General features: G+C 41.4%; 1 protein-coding gene across 22 annotated transcripts in view; it reads left to right on the top strand.

The window, feature by feature from the left end:
• phldb1b (pleckstrin homology-like domain, family B, member 1b) overlaps positions 1-16,156 on the top strand; it is a 154,105-nt gene that overhangs the window by 123,966 nt on the left and 13,983 nt on the right. For 19 of the 22 annotated variants that reach the window (XM_037974122.1, XM_037974120.1, XM_037974130.1 and 16 more), the window contains 5 exons: positions 3,143-3,259; positions 3,359-3,461; positions 6,059-6,103; positions 7,913-8,237; positions 15,314-15,404. In XM_037974122.1, coding sequence (XP_037830050.1) covers positions 3,143-3,259; positions 3,359-3,461; positions 6,059-6,103; positions 7,913-8,237; positions 15,314-15,404 — 681 coding nt within the window. The remainder of the gene's footprint in view (positions 1-3,142; positions 3,260-3,358; positions 3,462-6,058; positions 6,104-7,912; positions 8,238-15,313; positions 15,405-16,156) is intronic. The other 3 variants (XM_037974153.1, XM_037974114.1, XM_037974151.1) reach the window with 1 other exon arrangement.

Genomic DNA, 16,156 nt, shown 5'->3' with positions numbered 1-16,156 from the left:
CCTTTAGTCTCTTCTTAAGTCTTTTACCTCTCAGTTTGGTTCGTTGTGCTGTTGTCTTAAAGCCGTCCATCAAACCTGAAGTTCACTCACTTTAAGAAAAGGAGTTGGGTCTATTTTTGTGAGACAGTGTGTGAAAAACAGTTGATTACTTAAACTTTGTTGTCCACTTCATCTTATGACTGGACTCATTTAAGTGTATAAAATGGCCACTTTTTTCTATGAGATTTTCTTCAGTTTTGGATTATCTGTGGTTAAAACAATCTACCTGGCAGACTCATTTATTTTCTACCCTTGCTATGTACATGTGTTGAGCATATGTTAGTGCATATGTGACAAATCATTGGAAAGTTTAGATCATCTTATAATGAGAAATGATGGAGCTGTTTTGGTCAAAACCTTAAAAATCACATTATCAGCTGTCTTCTGCAATATTGGATGATCTCATGCAATCTGTGAACATTTGAGTATGTGTGGAAATGAATCTTAGCTACTATTACATCAAATTTGAACTCAATATCTGTAAAAATGAACTGAATTTAGCCTTGTATATGTTTTCTAAGTTCACTTGGCTGTGGCAACCATTGTGAATTGGGTTGACTATAAAACTTATTCAGAAGTAGAGATACTTCCAATGATTATTTTCTTAGTGTTTCATTAAAAATTTTACACTCGTCCATAAGATTTTTTTGCCATTTAACACACTCACACAGACATGGGCAAAAACATCGCTTGCCTTTTGTCTTTTGGTGATGAATGATAATAAAGTTTCTGGGTATTTCTTTTTTTTAAATTTCATTTTAATCATCCAGCAAAAACAGGTCAGTGATTACAGGGATAGCAGCAAATTCAGCTTTTTTTTTTTATCTCCCTTCCCCTCACCATTCATCCCCACCTTACTGCAAATAATAAAAATAATAATACTAAAATAAGAAAAATAAAGTAACAAAATACAATAAAAGCAATAATAATAATACAGCTGAAAGATTATAAGCAACAAAATTCAGGAAACCAAGACAGTATAACTTAAAAAATGTGGATAACATGCATACAAGCATTCACATAAGTGTGTGTACACAATTTGAGTTAGGGTATGGATATTTGAAACTACACATGTAGACTATCACTCTCAGTGGTTACAACTACAAGGAATTACTGAGGCCGCTGGGCCGGGAATGCAGGCACATACACATCAAAATTAGTTTTTGTGTGATTTTCAGGTTTGAGGGAGGGCATCTAGTCTCTCAAAATAATTTAGTAGAGGGGCTCAAGTTTTATAAAATTTTGGATCGAAGGTCCAACACAAAATTTGATCTTCTCTAGCTTAAGGAACAGAGTCAGATCTTTCAACCAGAGAGAAGCCTTGGGTGGGTGGTCTGATCTCCACTCCAACAATATTCTCCTACGGGCAAGTAGAGTTGAAAAAGCCAGCACATTTTTAAAATCACCAGGTAATGATATACCCTCCCCTGGAACTCCAAATATTGCCAATTCAGCACTAGGTTGGATGCCCATTCTAAAAGCTTCAAACAGGATCTGAAAAATTGTAGACCAAAAATTGCACAGTTTGTTACAGGACCAGAACATGTGAGTTAAATTTACCTTAGCTATATGGCAACGAGCACATATTTCACTGACAGAATAAATCCTTGAGAGTCTGGCTCTGCTGTAGTGAATCTTATGAAGGACCTTGAACTGAATTAGTCCAAGTCGAGCACACGATGTTGACCCATTAACTCTACGCAACGCGTGATTCCAAGTCTCATCAGACGTATTTATTCCAAGTTCTTCTGACCATTCTGCTCTGATCTCATTGAGCTTTACTGTATTGCATGATAAAATGCTGTTATAAATCTTTGAGATGAGACCTCTACATTGTGTAGGAGTTTGCAAAATGATCTCCATTTCTCCCTTTGGGGGTAAATAGGGAAAGCAAGGACTGATGTTACTAACAAAATCTCGAATCTGGAGATAGCGGAATAGGGTGGAATGTTGTAAATTGAATTTAGAGGGTATGGCATCAAAGGTAGTGAAAATACCATCTATATAAAGGTCACTAAATTTACTTAGGTCTGCTCTCTGCCATTGGGTGAAAACGGGATTAGTTTCCAGGTATTTCAACAAAAACATCTTTAGACAGTACTTTACTGACAAAGGTTCCAAAAGTTCAGCTACATTATAGGCCAGGAAAAATGTCATATTTATAGAGTTGTTGCACTACTTTAAACTAGTCTTCAGTTTTTCTCAGAGTCTCTCGTATGAGTCAGATTTACAAACTTGATGTCTATCACAACCTAAGTCCTTAGCTTTTAGCCTTCTGTCTGCCTGAAACTATAGCCAACTGGAGTTGTGCGTGCTCGTGCACTTGTGTGTTATTTATTTTGTTGCTGTTATCTGATTTAGACCAAGACTGATAAATCGTCAGGCTGCTTTTCTGTTTGTTTTCTAACTAGCCCACAACAACCATCTACAGCCATCTATTTAAAAAGGACAAATCATAAAATTCCTGGCTTTACACTTCTCCGGTAAACCAGTTTAGAACTTTTAAAAGAACCATGGTGAACTTTACTTTTTATGTCAACTGTGTCATCAGTAGTTTGAGGAGATATTGCTTATCACAGCTGCATGATGCTGTTGTTGTTGTTTTTTAGGCATGAAATGAGTTGCTTTTTTTCATAATTGTGGTGTAAATCAGACAATATTTATGGCAGATGACAACAATAATCTTCAGTTAGCACTTGCGTTCATTTAGAAGGCTTTAGTTTATTTAACGTATTTTAACCATAGGTTCATTTTACACTGACATCTTCTTGTGCCTTTGTGCAGTGGAGTAGTCTCCTTTTCTTGATGTGTGCTTTTGTATGTGTTAAACTTCAGTCAAAATAATGTGATGCTTTTCAGTCTTTTAACATTTTCTATCAAGTAAAGCACAAATTAAATAATGCCACGTTTATTTTAACATCAACATCTAACAGTATCTGCATAATGGTGCTTTTAACCAGTTTTCCTCCAGAGGCTTGCAGCTCATTTATGGTGGATATTAGTTCTATTTTCAACTTTGTTTCTGAAATGCTTAATCTTCCATCACATGAGTTTGTTTTTCATATGATGCTATCATTTCCTGATTATCTCTTTCTTTTCTCAGGTGTTCCGCTCCAAACTGGACAGTGATCCGGGCCTTTCTGTCTATCAGCCTAAATCGGGCTCTGCGTCTCCTTTACAGCATGGAGCAGCAACACTGGGACGGAACTCTAGCTCCAAGGTAGACTAGCTGCTGATTTTCAGCAGTTGCAAAGGGGTGCTTATTAGTCTTTAAGCAGCAAATCTTGGTATACTTAGTCTTCTTTTTCTGTCCTGGCAGAGCCCCCTGCTGGCAGTCAATAAGACTGGAAGTCTGCCGAGGAACCTGGCTGCAACTCTTCAAGACATCGAGACCAAGAGACAGATCGCTCTGCAGCAGAAAGGTAACTGCTGCTCTGTCTGCTAAGGTTACGTTCCAAAAATCAACACCTCTCCATGCTGTAGTTATTGATGATGGAGGAATACTGTATACTGATGTCTTTAATAATAAAACAATGTCAACAATAACTGCATGCACAAACATAGAGAGTAGAGTGAATAAAGACAGCAGATTGCGGAAATGTGGTCAATTTGTCCTCTGGCAGTCTAACTTTATAGCAGCTTAACTAAGGGATAGCTCAAGAAACCCAACCCAACCCTAACTGTAGGATTTATCAAGAAGGAAAGTCTTAAGCCTAATCTTAGAAGTAGACAAAGTGTTGGCTTCATGGACAGAGAGAAAGGAGAGAGGAGCCTGAGAACTGAAAGCTCTGCTTCCCATTCTGCTTTTAGAAACTCTAGGAACCACAAGTAAATCTGCAGTCTGAGAGTGAAGTGCTCTGTTAGGAAAATATGGAACAATAAGATCTTTAATAAAAGATGGAACTTGGTTGTTGAGAGCTTTGAATGTTATGAGTAAGATTTTAAATTCTATTCTGAATTTGACAGGGAGCCAATGGAGAGAAGCTAAAACTGGAGAAATATGATCTCTGCTCCTAACTCTCATCAGAACTCTGGCAGCAGCATTTTGGGTCAACTAAAGAGTTTTTTGGACACCCAGATAATGAAGAATTACAATAGATCTGCCTAGACGTGATAAATGCATAGACCAGTTTTTCTGCATCATTTTGGGACAAGATGTTTCTAATTTTAGTGATATTACGTAGGTAGAAGAAAGTGGTCCTGGTAACATTTTTACTGTAAGGGTTAAAAGACATATTCTAATCAAAAATAACACCAAGGCTGTTTACATTAGATCTGGAGTGAAATACTGCAAAGTTTATTTCTAAGATGCTCAGTTCCAAAAACAACAACCTCTGTCTTGTTTAAGTTTAAAAGCAGAAAATTAGGAGTCCTATATAAAGTGAAGAGTATTGGTCCAAGCAATGAATCCTGAGGAACTCCATGACTAACTCTGGTGTATGAAGAAGAATTATTTTCTAACATGAACAAACTGGAATCTATCAAATAAATATGATTTAAACCATTTTAGAGCTGTTCCTGGAATCCCAATATCATGTTTAAGCCTCTGTAATAGAATATTGTGATCAGTTGTCTCAAATGCAGCACTGAGATCTAACAGCACAAGTATGGACACAAGTCCACTGTCTGAGGCCATGAGAATATCATTAGTAACTTTCACCAGTGTTGTTTCTGTGCTATGATGAACTCTCAACCCTGACTGAAACTCCTCTGATTATTTCTGTCCAAATGCCCAAATGGATCTAGCAGACATGTTGATGGTTTGGATAAAGCTAATATTTTTGACAATTCAGTCCAACAGTCCAAACACAAACAAGTTTTTAGTGACACTTCTAGAGCTGCCTCATCTGACAGAATCAGAGGCAATAGTACTAAGGATGATGTAAATTTTCTCTATAATTGAAATTATGTTAATTATAAAGAATGTCATGAAGTCATTGCTACTTATTATAGGAGTTATAGGGATACATGACTGAACAGAGCAATGACTCTAGGACCAAATTTAACAGAAACCTGGGGTTGTTTTTGTTCTCCTCAATTAAAGATGATTAATGTACAGTTGTAGGTTTACAAAGGGCTTTCTTGTACGTTATCAGGCTATTCTTCTAATGAAGCGCCATTTTCTTTCCAACTTTCTTGAAGTCTGTTTTAAAATGCTACTCCTTGAATATAACCAAGGATAGAACTTTAGGTATTTTGTTTTCAGATAAATTTGAGTCGTTAGATACCGAGTCAAGAACACAACTGTGATGGTTAGAAGATACTGAAGGTACTGAATGAAAATTGGAACTGTAAGAGCCTGAATCGGCAAAAGTTATAAGATCAGCTTCCCGCCTTGAGCAGGTGTCCAGTTTGAATCTCAGCTGTGCAGTCCTTTTGTTGTCTAGAGTCAGCCTTCTGCTACCCTGAGCAAGATGAAGCAGTTATGGAAAATGAACAAGTACTGTTTTTGTTAAAATGCTGGACTGGATATTCAAATGGAAATGATAAAGAATAACTTAAAGGGCTAGCATTTCTTCACCCGCTGCCTTTCATACCAGAGTTGTAAACTAATATGATTTGAAGATGAGAAAAGACCGAGTTATACCTGTTTTTGTCAAACCTTGTAAATGTTGTCATGATATGTTAGTGCTTAAAGTGATGCACATGAAAACAAAGGTAGAGAAAAGAAAGTCTTTTACAGTGTTTACTGGCTTTTCTATCTGTTACCATCCTTTCTCACCATGATGCATGCTGACATTCATTAGCTACTGCTGGTTAAATATGAAGTGCTGTGATTTACTTCACTGAGCTGTATATGTGCATGATGTCAGTGTTTTTAAGCATGAACTGCTTTCTTTATGGCATTGGGCTTTGTGACCATGTGCATCAGAGGGAAGCAGCAAGTGCCATTACCTCAGTTTAATGCCACAAACGGCTGCTGCATTGGGAAGCCAAAGCTGGTCACATTGCCTGTGAAGTTCAGGTTTTTCCTCAAGAGTGTCTGTGTCTCTTCTTTTCCTGCACCTCTGCACCACAGAGTCCCAGACCTCCAGACAGAACACCACAGAGGAAAGCTCAGCAGGTAGATGGTAGTGTGTCCAGGAGTGGATATTCTCTGATCTCTTTATTTTTTTCAGTGAAGCTCCTCCTCATTTGTTCATCTGTTGTTTTTATTAAAGGCCCAGACAGTGTCTGAAATTAACTGCTTATCCCTCCTAAAAAAAGCTATCAAGTTCACAGCCTTAGTCTCTATAAACATACATTTGTGCTCATTTGAACAATCAAATACATTATATTTTTCCTAACTGAAAAGGATTTTTTAGGTCTGGATAAGTACGTAAAAAAAAGAAATGTAAATAAGGAAAAGATTTTAAGACTGCACCACCTATTGTATTCTCTAGAAAATAAAAATGTAAACTTCTAAAAGTTTCTCAAATGATTTTTTACATTGTATATTGTCTATTTTGTAGAGGTAAGAGAAGAAGAAAATTTTCAAAAGAAAAAAGTTCCAATTTCTTCAGTGTTTGATAGGTTTATTATGTTTCACTGTGAATAAAATATGGGTGTATGACATTTTTCAAAATATTGCACTCTGTTTTTGAACACTAATTTTATGTTTTCATGCTTAATAAAGAGGGCAAAATGTCCTATTGACATTTCAGTCATTACTGCATACAGTCATGTCATAACTTTACACTTTAAAATTTACAAACATATTCTTCAGAGTTCAGCAAAAAAGATATGAAAAAAGCTTTACTGCAAAATGTTTCTACTACAGAAAGCTACAGTAACTACTGGGAGAAACTGCTCAGCAACTACTCTGCTAACTCTCTTAAAGCAGCACCACAGATTAACGTTAAATAAATCAACTTTTGACATTAGAAAATTGATTCAGAATCTTTCCTGTATGCAATGCATCTAAAAATAGATTTTACATCCCACACCTAGTATACAGTTTTTTTTATCCTTTACAGTGGCCTTTACAGTCTACTGTAGAGTCAAAGAAAAATAATGTTATTGTTATCTTCATATTCAAAAATGTTATACAAGCTTACAGATAATAAAACTAAACCAGAGTTCAAACAGGAAGATGGCAAACACCTTGAAAACTGAAATGGCTCAAAATTTTACCAAAAAAAATCAGAAAACTTGAGTCTGGAAAAGTCTGGATCTTTAAAACGGCAAATGTGTAGAAAACTTGAGGCGTGTACGTTGTAAAAGCAATAAATACATGTGGTTTAGAAAAGGTAAATATCACATCTGGTCTAAAACTAAATCCAGTCAGACATATTACTTCTGTTAATATATCCGTCAGGTAACATTTAGCACAACCTGACACCTGGCTGCTGTTAATTTCAGACCTTGTTTTCTTCTAACCTTCACTCTTCTCTTACCTCTCTGGTGTGTCGTTAACTCTATCCCCCGTCCCAGCCAACCAAAACAAGCTTTTCATCTTTTTTCTGTCTGTAGCATTGAATCCTCTTTCTTCTTTCATCAATCTTCTATGAACATTCCTGCAGCTTGAGAATAAATCTTGCATGTTCAGAGATGAGGGAGCTGAGCTTCTTCCAGATGTATCTGTTCATTAGCAACTGAGTATGTGAGAAGTGGAATAAATATACATATTTAACTTTTGTCTCTACTTTGTGGGACTTGATGGTTTTCATTTTGTAATGCTGAGCACATAGTAGTTGTGTGTGCTGCATGATTATGGTCTGTAGGGTGTGGGCTTCTTCTGGTTTATGTTTCATGATTGGGATCCCCACAGCCGGCTCTCTGGGTTATGTGTCAGTGCTATTTGCAGTGTGATGGTTCATGTTTTGTTTTATCTTTGTCCTGAGATCCAACCCAGAACAAATCACTTATCTCGTCTCGGCTGTCTCCCCCTCAGGTCACCAGGTGATAGAAGAGCAGCGCCGTCGTCTGGCCGAACTCAAACAGAGAGCTGCAGCTGAGGCTCAGTGCCAGTGGGAGGCTCTTCATGGCTCCCAGCCCTCCTCGTTGGCTTCCTACTCACCCGTCATGGCCTACAGCCCCACACTGAGCCACAGCTCTGTAAGCCCTCCTCCTCTGGTGCATCACTCCATCCTACACCACCAGCTGCCTCCGTCAGCCGGAGAGCAGCCGTATGACACGTTGAGCCTGGAGAGCTCTGACAGCATGGACACCAGCGTATCAACGGGTAACAACTCAGCCTGTTCACCTGACATGTCCAGGTGTGTAAGACAGAGCAATACACGCACACCCACATATACACATGACCCTTAAACTTCTAATGAATGATTCCTCATTATGACTCTTTAAATCCATATATTAAATATCCATCCATCCATCTTCTTCCACTTATCCGGGGTAGGGTCGCAGGGGTAGCAGCCTAAGCAGGGAGACCCAGACTTCCCCCTCCCTAACCACTTGGGCCAGCTCCTCCGGGGGAATCCCAAGGCGTTCCCAGGCCAGTCAAGAAACATAGTCCCTCCAGTGTGTTCTGGGTCTTCGTCTGGGCCTCCTCCCGGTAGGACGTGCCCGGAACACCTCACCAGGGAGGCATCCAGGAGGCATCCTAATCAAATGCCCGAGCTACCTCAATTGGCTCCTCTTGACATGGAGAAGCAGCGGCTCTACTCTGAGTCCCTCCCGGATGGCCGAGTTTCTCACCCTATCTCTAAGGGAGAGCCCAGACACCCTGCGGAGAAAACTCATTTCAGCTGCTTGTATTCGTGATCTCGTTCTTTCAGTCACTACCCAAAGCTCGTGACCATAGATGAGGATAGGAACGTAGATCGACCGGTAAATCGAGAGCTTCGCTTTTTGACTCAGCTCTCTCTTCACCACGACAGATTGGTACAGCGCCCGCTTCACTGCAGACGCTGCACCAATCCGCTTATCGATCTCCCGCTCCATTTTTCCCTCATTCGTGAACAAGACCCCGAGATACTTAAACTCCTCCACTTGGGGCAAGACATCTTCCCCGACCCGGAGAAGGCACTCTACCCTTTTCCGGCTCAAGACCATGGCCTCGGATTTGGAGGCACTGATCCTCATCCCGGCACTGATCCTCATCCCAGCCGTTTCACACTCGGCTGCGAACCGCTCCAGCAAAAGCTGTAGATCACAGCCAGATGAAGCCAACAGGACCACACCATCTGCAAAAAGCAGAGACGCAATTCTAAGGTCACCAAAACGGATCCCCTCGACACCTTGGCTGCGCCTAGAAATTCTGTCCATAAACGTTATGAACAGAATCGGTGACAAAGGGCAACCTTGGCGGAGTCCAACTCTCACCGGAAACGAGTCCGACTTACTGCCGGCAATGCGGACCAAGCTCTGACACCGGTCATATAGGGACCTAACACCCCGTATAAAAGGGCCTGGTACCCCATACTCCCGGAGTACCCCCCACAGGATTCCCTGAGGGACACGGTCGAACGCCTTTTCCAAATCCACAAAACACATGTAGACTGGTTGGGGGAACTCCCATGCACCCTTAAGGACTCTGCTGAGGGTATAGAGCTGGTCCAGTGTTCCACGACCAGGACGAAAACCACACTGCTCTTCCTGAATTCGAGGTTCGACTATACGACGAACCCTCCTCTCCAAAACCCCCGAATAGACCTTACCAGGGAGGCTTAAGAGTGTGATCCCTCTGTAGTTGGAACAGACTCTCCGGTCCCCCTTTTTGAATAAGGTGACCACCACCCCGGTCTGCCAATCCAGGGGAACTGCCCCCGATGTCCACGCAATATTGCAGAGTCGCATTAGCCAACACAACCCTACAACATCCAGAGCCTTAAGGTACTCCGAGCGAATCTCATCCACCCCCGGAGCCCTGCCACCGAGGTGGACCTCAGCACCGGAGATCCTCACAATACGTTTGGTCCTGCCAGGTCTGACCGGCATTCTCCCCCACCATCGAAGCCAACACACCACCAGGTAGTGGTCAGCTCCGCCCCTCTCTTCACCCGAGTGTCCAAGACATGCGGCCGCAGATCAGATAAATCGACAACAAAGTCGATAATTGAACTGCGACCTAGGGTGTCCTGGTGCCAAGAGCACATATGGACACCCTTATGTTTGAACATGGTGTTCGTTATGGACAATCCATGACAAGCACAGAAGTCCAACAACAGAACACCGCTCTGGTTCAGATCAGGGGGGCCATTCCTCCCAACCACACCCCCCCAGGTCTCACTGTCATTGCCCACGTGAGCGTTGAAGTCCCCCAGCAGAACAAGGGAGTCCCCAGGAGGGGCACTCTCCAGTAACCCCTCCAAGGACTCCAAAAAGGGTGGGTAATCTGAACTGCTGTTTGGCGCTTAAGCGCAAACAACAGTCAGGACCTGTCCCCCCACACGTAGGCAGAGGGAGGCTACCCTCTCGTTCACCGGGGTAAACCCCAACGTACAGGCACCAAGATGGGGGGCAACAAGTATGCCTACTCCTGCTCGGCACCCCTCCTCGGGGACAACTCCAGAGTGAAAGAGTGTCCAACCCCTCTCAAGGAGACTGGTTCCAGAGCCAGAACCGTGCGTTGAGGTGAGCCCGACTATTTCTAGCCGGAACCTCTCAACCTCACACACCAGCTCAGGCTCCTTCCCCACCAGAGAGGTGACATTCCACGTCCCAAGAGCCAGCTTCTGTCGCCGAGGATCAGACCGCCAAGGTCCCCACCTTCGGCCACCACCCATCCCACATTGCACCCGACCCCTTTGGCCCCTCCCATACGTGGCAAGCCCATGAGAAGGGGGACCCATGTCACCTCTTCAAGCTGTGCCTGGCCGGGCTCCATGTGGCTCCCAGCCACCAGGCGCTCACTAACGTGCCCCACCTCCAGGCCATAAATGGCCTCAGTCAGTGTTATAGCTGTAGAGATAAGATTTTGTGCATTAGCAGCTTAGATTGATTCACCACACATATTCTGAGCTCTAACAGACTTTTTAATTTTTATTTTATTTTACCAGATCATTGGATGTACATCTACAACTGATTAAGTAGTTAATCTTATTCAGAATGATTGCCAGGACCATCTGATTTTAGAAAACACAAAAATGGCGAGAATTCACTAAGTTTTAGAGATTGTTCAAAAACAAAGATTTTGCACAGATTTTCTGTGTGTGTGTTTTTTAAGGTCAATTAGCTGGGTTGCTATGTTAAATTGGGTTGACTTCAAAAGCTAATCAGTTGTGGATGGACAGCCAGTGATAACTTTCTCAAAGCATAAAGAACTTTAACCAGTGATTCATAGGATATTTTGTAACAGACAGACACACAGTGCTATGGGTGGTAGCCAGGGGCCTTGGGAAGGAGCCTGAACTTGAATGTGAGGTTGAAAGGTACCAAATGGATATAGTCAGGTTCACTGCAATGCACAGTGTGGGTTCGGAGAACTAGTTTCCTTGAAAGGGGCTGCACCTTATTCCACTCTGGAGTTGCCCACGATGAGAGGCGCCAGGCTGGTGTAGGCCTGCTTATAGCCCCCAGCTTGCCGCCTGTGCATTAGAGTTTTCCTCAGTAGATGAGAGGGTAGATTCCCTGTGCCTCTGGGTGACGTGCTCTAACTGTTGTTTGTGCCTATGTGCCTTGTGCTTATGTGATGAATGGCAGTTCAGAGTACCCAGTCTTCTTGGAGTCCACAGCGAGGGTGCACTAAGGTGCTCCAGCTGGAGACTCCATTATTCTGCTAGGACTTCAGTACCCATATGGGGAGCAACAGTGTAACCTGGGGGGCTTGATTGGGAGCAATGCCCTCTCTGACTTGGACCAAAGTGGTGTTCTGTTGTTGGATTTCTGTGCTAGTCATGGTTTGTCCATAACAAACACCATGTTCAAACATAAATGTGTTCATAAGTGTACATGGCACCAGGATACCCTAGGCTGCAGAGCTAAGGTAGACTTTTTAGTCATGTCATCTGATCTGCGACCATATGTTTTGAACACTCAGGTGAAAATAGTTGCAGAGCTGTCAACTGATTACCTTCTGTTGGTGAGTTCGATCAGATGATGACAGGGGAAGACCCAGTAGACCCAAAACGTATAGTGAGGGTTTGCTGGGAAGAACCCATCAGAAAAAGCTTTAGCTCCTACCTCTGGCAAAGCTGCAACCGCATCCCAGCAGAAGTAGGAAACATTGAGTCTGATTGGGCCATGTTCCATGCCTCTACTGTCGAGGTGGCTACCCTGAGCTGTGACTGCAAGGTTGTTGGTGCTTTTCATGGCAGATATCCTCGAACCCAGTAATGGTGAGGGAAACTGTCAAGTAGAATAAAGAGTTTATTGGGCCTTGTTAGCTGGGAGGACTCCAAAGGCAGCTGAGGGGTACTGGCAAGCTGTGGCCCTGGCTGTTGCTGAGGCAATAGCTCAAATGTGTGAGGAATTCAGTGAGACCTTGGATAGAGACTCTCGGTTGGCTTCAAGAAGATTCTGGCAGAATCGGTAACGGTGAAAGCAGCAATTTACCAACACTGTGTACAGTGGAGGTGGGGTGATGTTAACCTCAACTATTGATGTTTTCAGGCGGTGGAAGGAATATTTCTAGCACCTTTTCAGTCCCACCAACACTTCTTTCATGGACAAAGCTGAATCTGAGGACTTTGGTGTGGGTCTGTCCATAACAGGGAGTGAAGTAATTAAAAAGCTTCTTGGCAGCAGGGCTTTGGGGGTGGACGAGATCTACCCTGAAATCCTCAATGCTCTGGATGTTCCTGTGTGGTCTTGGTTGATTATCCTTTGCAACATTGCTTGGATGTCAGGTGTAGTGGCACTGGATTGGCAGACTGGGGTGCTGGTTTTATTTCATCATCCCATAAGAGGGGACCGAAGGGTGTGTTTCAGTTGCATTGAAATCACACTTTTCTGCCTCTCCAGTAAAGTCTATTCAGGGGTGCTGGAGAAGATGGTCGAACCTCAGATTCAGGAGGGTTTTGTCCTGGCCATGAAACACTGGACCAGTCCCTCACCCTCTTTACCCTCGCCAGGGTCGTCAAGAGGGGATGGGAGTTTTCCCAATTAGTCTACATGTGATTTGTAGACTTGGAGAAGGCATTCAACTGTACTCTTGGGGGTATGCTGTGGGGGTACTCTGAGTATGGGATTGAGTTCCTTTACTACAAGTCGGACCTCTTTAGGGTGAGAGTTGGACTCCACCAGGGCTGCCCATTGTCACGGATTCAGTTCATAACTTTTATGAACAGAAATTTTCTGTGCAGTCAGGGGCCAGAGGGGATCTGTTTTGGTGGCCTCAGGATTCCATCTCTATATGCAGATGGTGCGATCCTGTTACTGTCATTGTGTCGTAATCTCCAGCTCTCACTGGATTTCTCTGGGTTTTTGTTTACGAGTGAGGAAAGAATGGAGGGCAAGATTGACAGACAGATCTTGATGCTTCCGCAGTATTACATACTTTGTGGTGAAGAGGGAGCTGAGCTGTCTACCTATGGTCACAAACTCTGGATAGTGACTGAATGAAGATAGAGATACTAAATGAGTTTTCTTTGCAGGGTAGCTAGGCTCTCCTTTTATAGAGTTCAATTATCTGGTGGAGACTAAGAGAAGCTGATCCTCCACTTTGAGAGGAACCAGTTGAGGTGGTTTTAGCATCTGGTATGGATGGCCCCAGGACACCTCCCTAGGGAGGTGTTCCTGGCATGTCCAACTGCGAGGAGACCCTGGGGAATGGACAGACACAAACATACACAAAGATAGGCAAAAGCATTATTATTCACCTTTGCCTTTCATCAGTGGGCAATGTAAAAACAGACAGACTGGAAAACTATTTTAACTCACGAGTTAAAAAATCTGATTTGGCTCCATCTTTGACCGTGGAAAAGCTAATGCCCTCAGTTTGAACAGATCTCTGAGCTCTCAGCAGTAATAAAGCTAATGTTTAGTGAATATGATGTGTGCTGGTGTGAACCGTACAGATCAGAGGCAGGAGAGATGGAGATGAGTGAATTTATGACTGCTTGTGGTTTCTGATAAATGAGTGGCCTTTTAGCCAACTTCTGATCAATACTGCTCTGCTGATGAAAGTCTTTACATTTAATGTTGTAATGCTGCTTTTTGTTGAGATTCATTCTGTTTCATGTTGATCTGAATGCCGTGAAGAGACTTTTGCACAATCTTTTAAACATGTGAAGTCAATTTTGGGCATGTTAAATGTCTTTAGTGCTGCAGAGAAATGCACAAACTAGAAAATTCCTGAAAAAAATGTGAGTTTTGATACTTCCTGAAGTTCTAACATAACTTTGTAATAATCTCAGCTTAGAAAAAAGTCTACATTTTGATGTAAAAACTGTTTAAGAAGTGTAAAAATGAAAAAAAGAGATGGTAAAGTTGTTGCCAGTGGCTGATTATGGTCACCATGGTAACCATATGCCTGTCTGTCACTTCCTGACTGCCAAGTTATTGAGTCAGACTGAAAGGTACACCTCAGTTACTGTGCAAATAACTATAAGTCACATTTTACAAATTCTTAAACCATGAGTAGCAGAAGATGACTGGTCACACACATAAATTTCTTCAGTGTTTTATGTTGGAGACAAGTTAAAAAGACCCTTCACTTTTTAAGGACTTGTTTTATAGCTAAAATATACCTAAAACTGTTGTAGCTTGCTTTTGAACTCTGCATACTGGAGGGGTTTGAGAGAAAACCATAAGTCCTATAGCAATAAGAGACACTGAAGTGAAAGAAGGCAAAAATGCTGACATTTTGATGTATTTACCATAAAGAGTTGTGGGAGTAAGAAAAGCTTACAAAAAATTAGAAAATGTTAGACAGCTCAAAGGTTAGTGTTTGACATCAGTTGAACATTCAGTGAAAAACATCTATAAAAATCATAACATTTAAACTGTGATTCTGTAAAATCATGATATGTTTAGATATCAAAATGCTAGTTCAGGCATGTGAAGTCCAACTTTTGTTTAAACTTTAAATTAGGTTTCTACTGTGAAGAATGTCTGAACTCCAGTTCCAAAGAGGTTTTCTTATCTGTTTCACCCAAATCCCTCTGATGTCCATTTTTTTTTTTTTTTGTAGTTTGACTTTTGTCTACCTTGTTTGACATACTGCTACCAAAAGTCACTGAAGATTATTGAACCATGTTTTGATGTATAATTAGCAAGTTTTGTTTCAAAGCTGTGCTACTAAGACGCAGGACGAAAAGTTTGAACAAAACAGTAATAAGAGTGGTTCAATTCTTAAGTATTAGCATTCCTAATAAACGCTACAGCTCTGCAAAGTTGGAGTTGTTGCTCAGAGTATTACATAATGAACTAGTGAACTCTGTATTTCATACAGTGTTGGTGGAATGGACTTGCTGAAGATTGAGGAGATGGAGAAAATGCTGAAGGAGGCACAACTGGAGAAAGCCAGACTTATTGAATCACGGGTAAGATAAAACTTCAAAGAGTGCTCCAGTCTGCGAGGAGCTGCTTATCCTGAATCCATTCTGTGACGGATGAGTCTGTGCAGTAGTCTCGTCGATAACTGAACTGAGCAGGATTTTGAAAAAATAAACTCTTTTATTAATATTTATTGACCTACAGACATCTTTACCTTTCTGTGCTCTGATAAAGAGGCTTGCTCTGATGTACGAAGGTCATTAAAGATTATCCAATCCATTTTCTGATTGGATCATCATATTGTTACTGTCTAAGCCTGGGTTTTACAGTTCACACAACTCTTGGTTGTCTGAGGAATGAAAAGTACTGTAGAGAAGTGTGAACAGTGAGTAGCAGAAAAAATCATCCCTCTTGGTTATCTTTCTATTTTGTTTGTTTTTACAACCACTAATTTAATAACTTTATTTACTAAAAGCAATAATTCTACAAAAATACTTCAGACTTATCCATGTAATTATTGTATTTTTGATCATAATACCGTGCCAGTAAAAAGAGAAATTTTTCTTTTTAAGATTTTATTACAAAATTAAAATAAATCAAAGTAAAATCACAAACAATGAATTAACACAACAAAAATAAAATTAACAATGACAATTTTAGAATTATTATATTATTATAACGTGATACATATCTTGTTAAAACGTGATAATTATCTTGTTAAAACGTGATGCGTATCTTGTTAAAACGTGATAATTATCTTGTTAAAACGTGATGCGTATCTTGTTAAAACGTGATAATT

The sequence above is a fragment of the Kryptolebias marmoratus genome, linkage group LG2 (genome assembly GCF_001649575.2).
Source record: "Kryptolebias marmoratus isolate JLee-2015 linkage group LG2, ASM164957v2, whole genome shotgun sequence".
Lineage (NCBI taxonomy): Eukaryota > Metazoa > Chordata > Actinopteri > Cyprinodontiformes > Rivulidae > Kryptolebias > Kryptolebias marmoratus.
The sequence above is the reverse complement of the archived record's forward strand: the minus strand, read 5'-3'. Positions and strand labels throughout refer to the sequence as shown.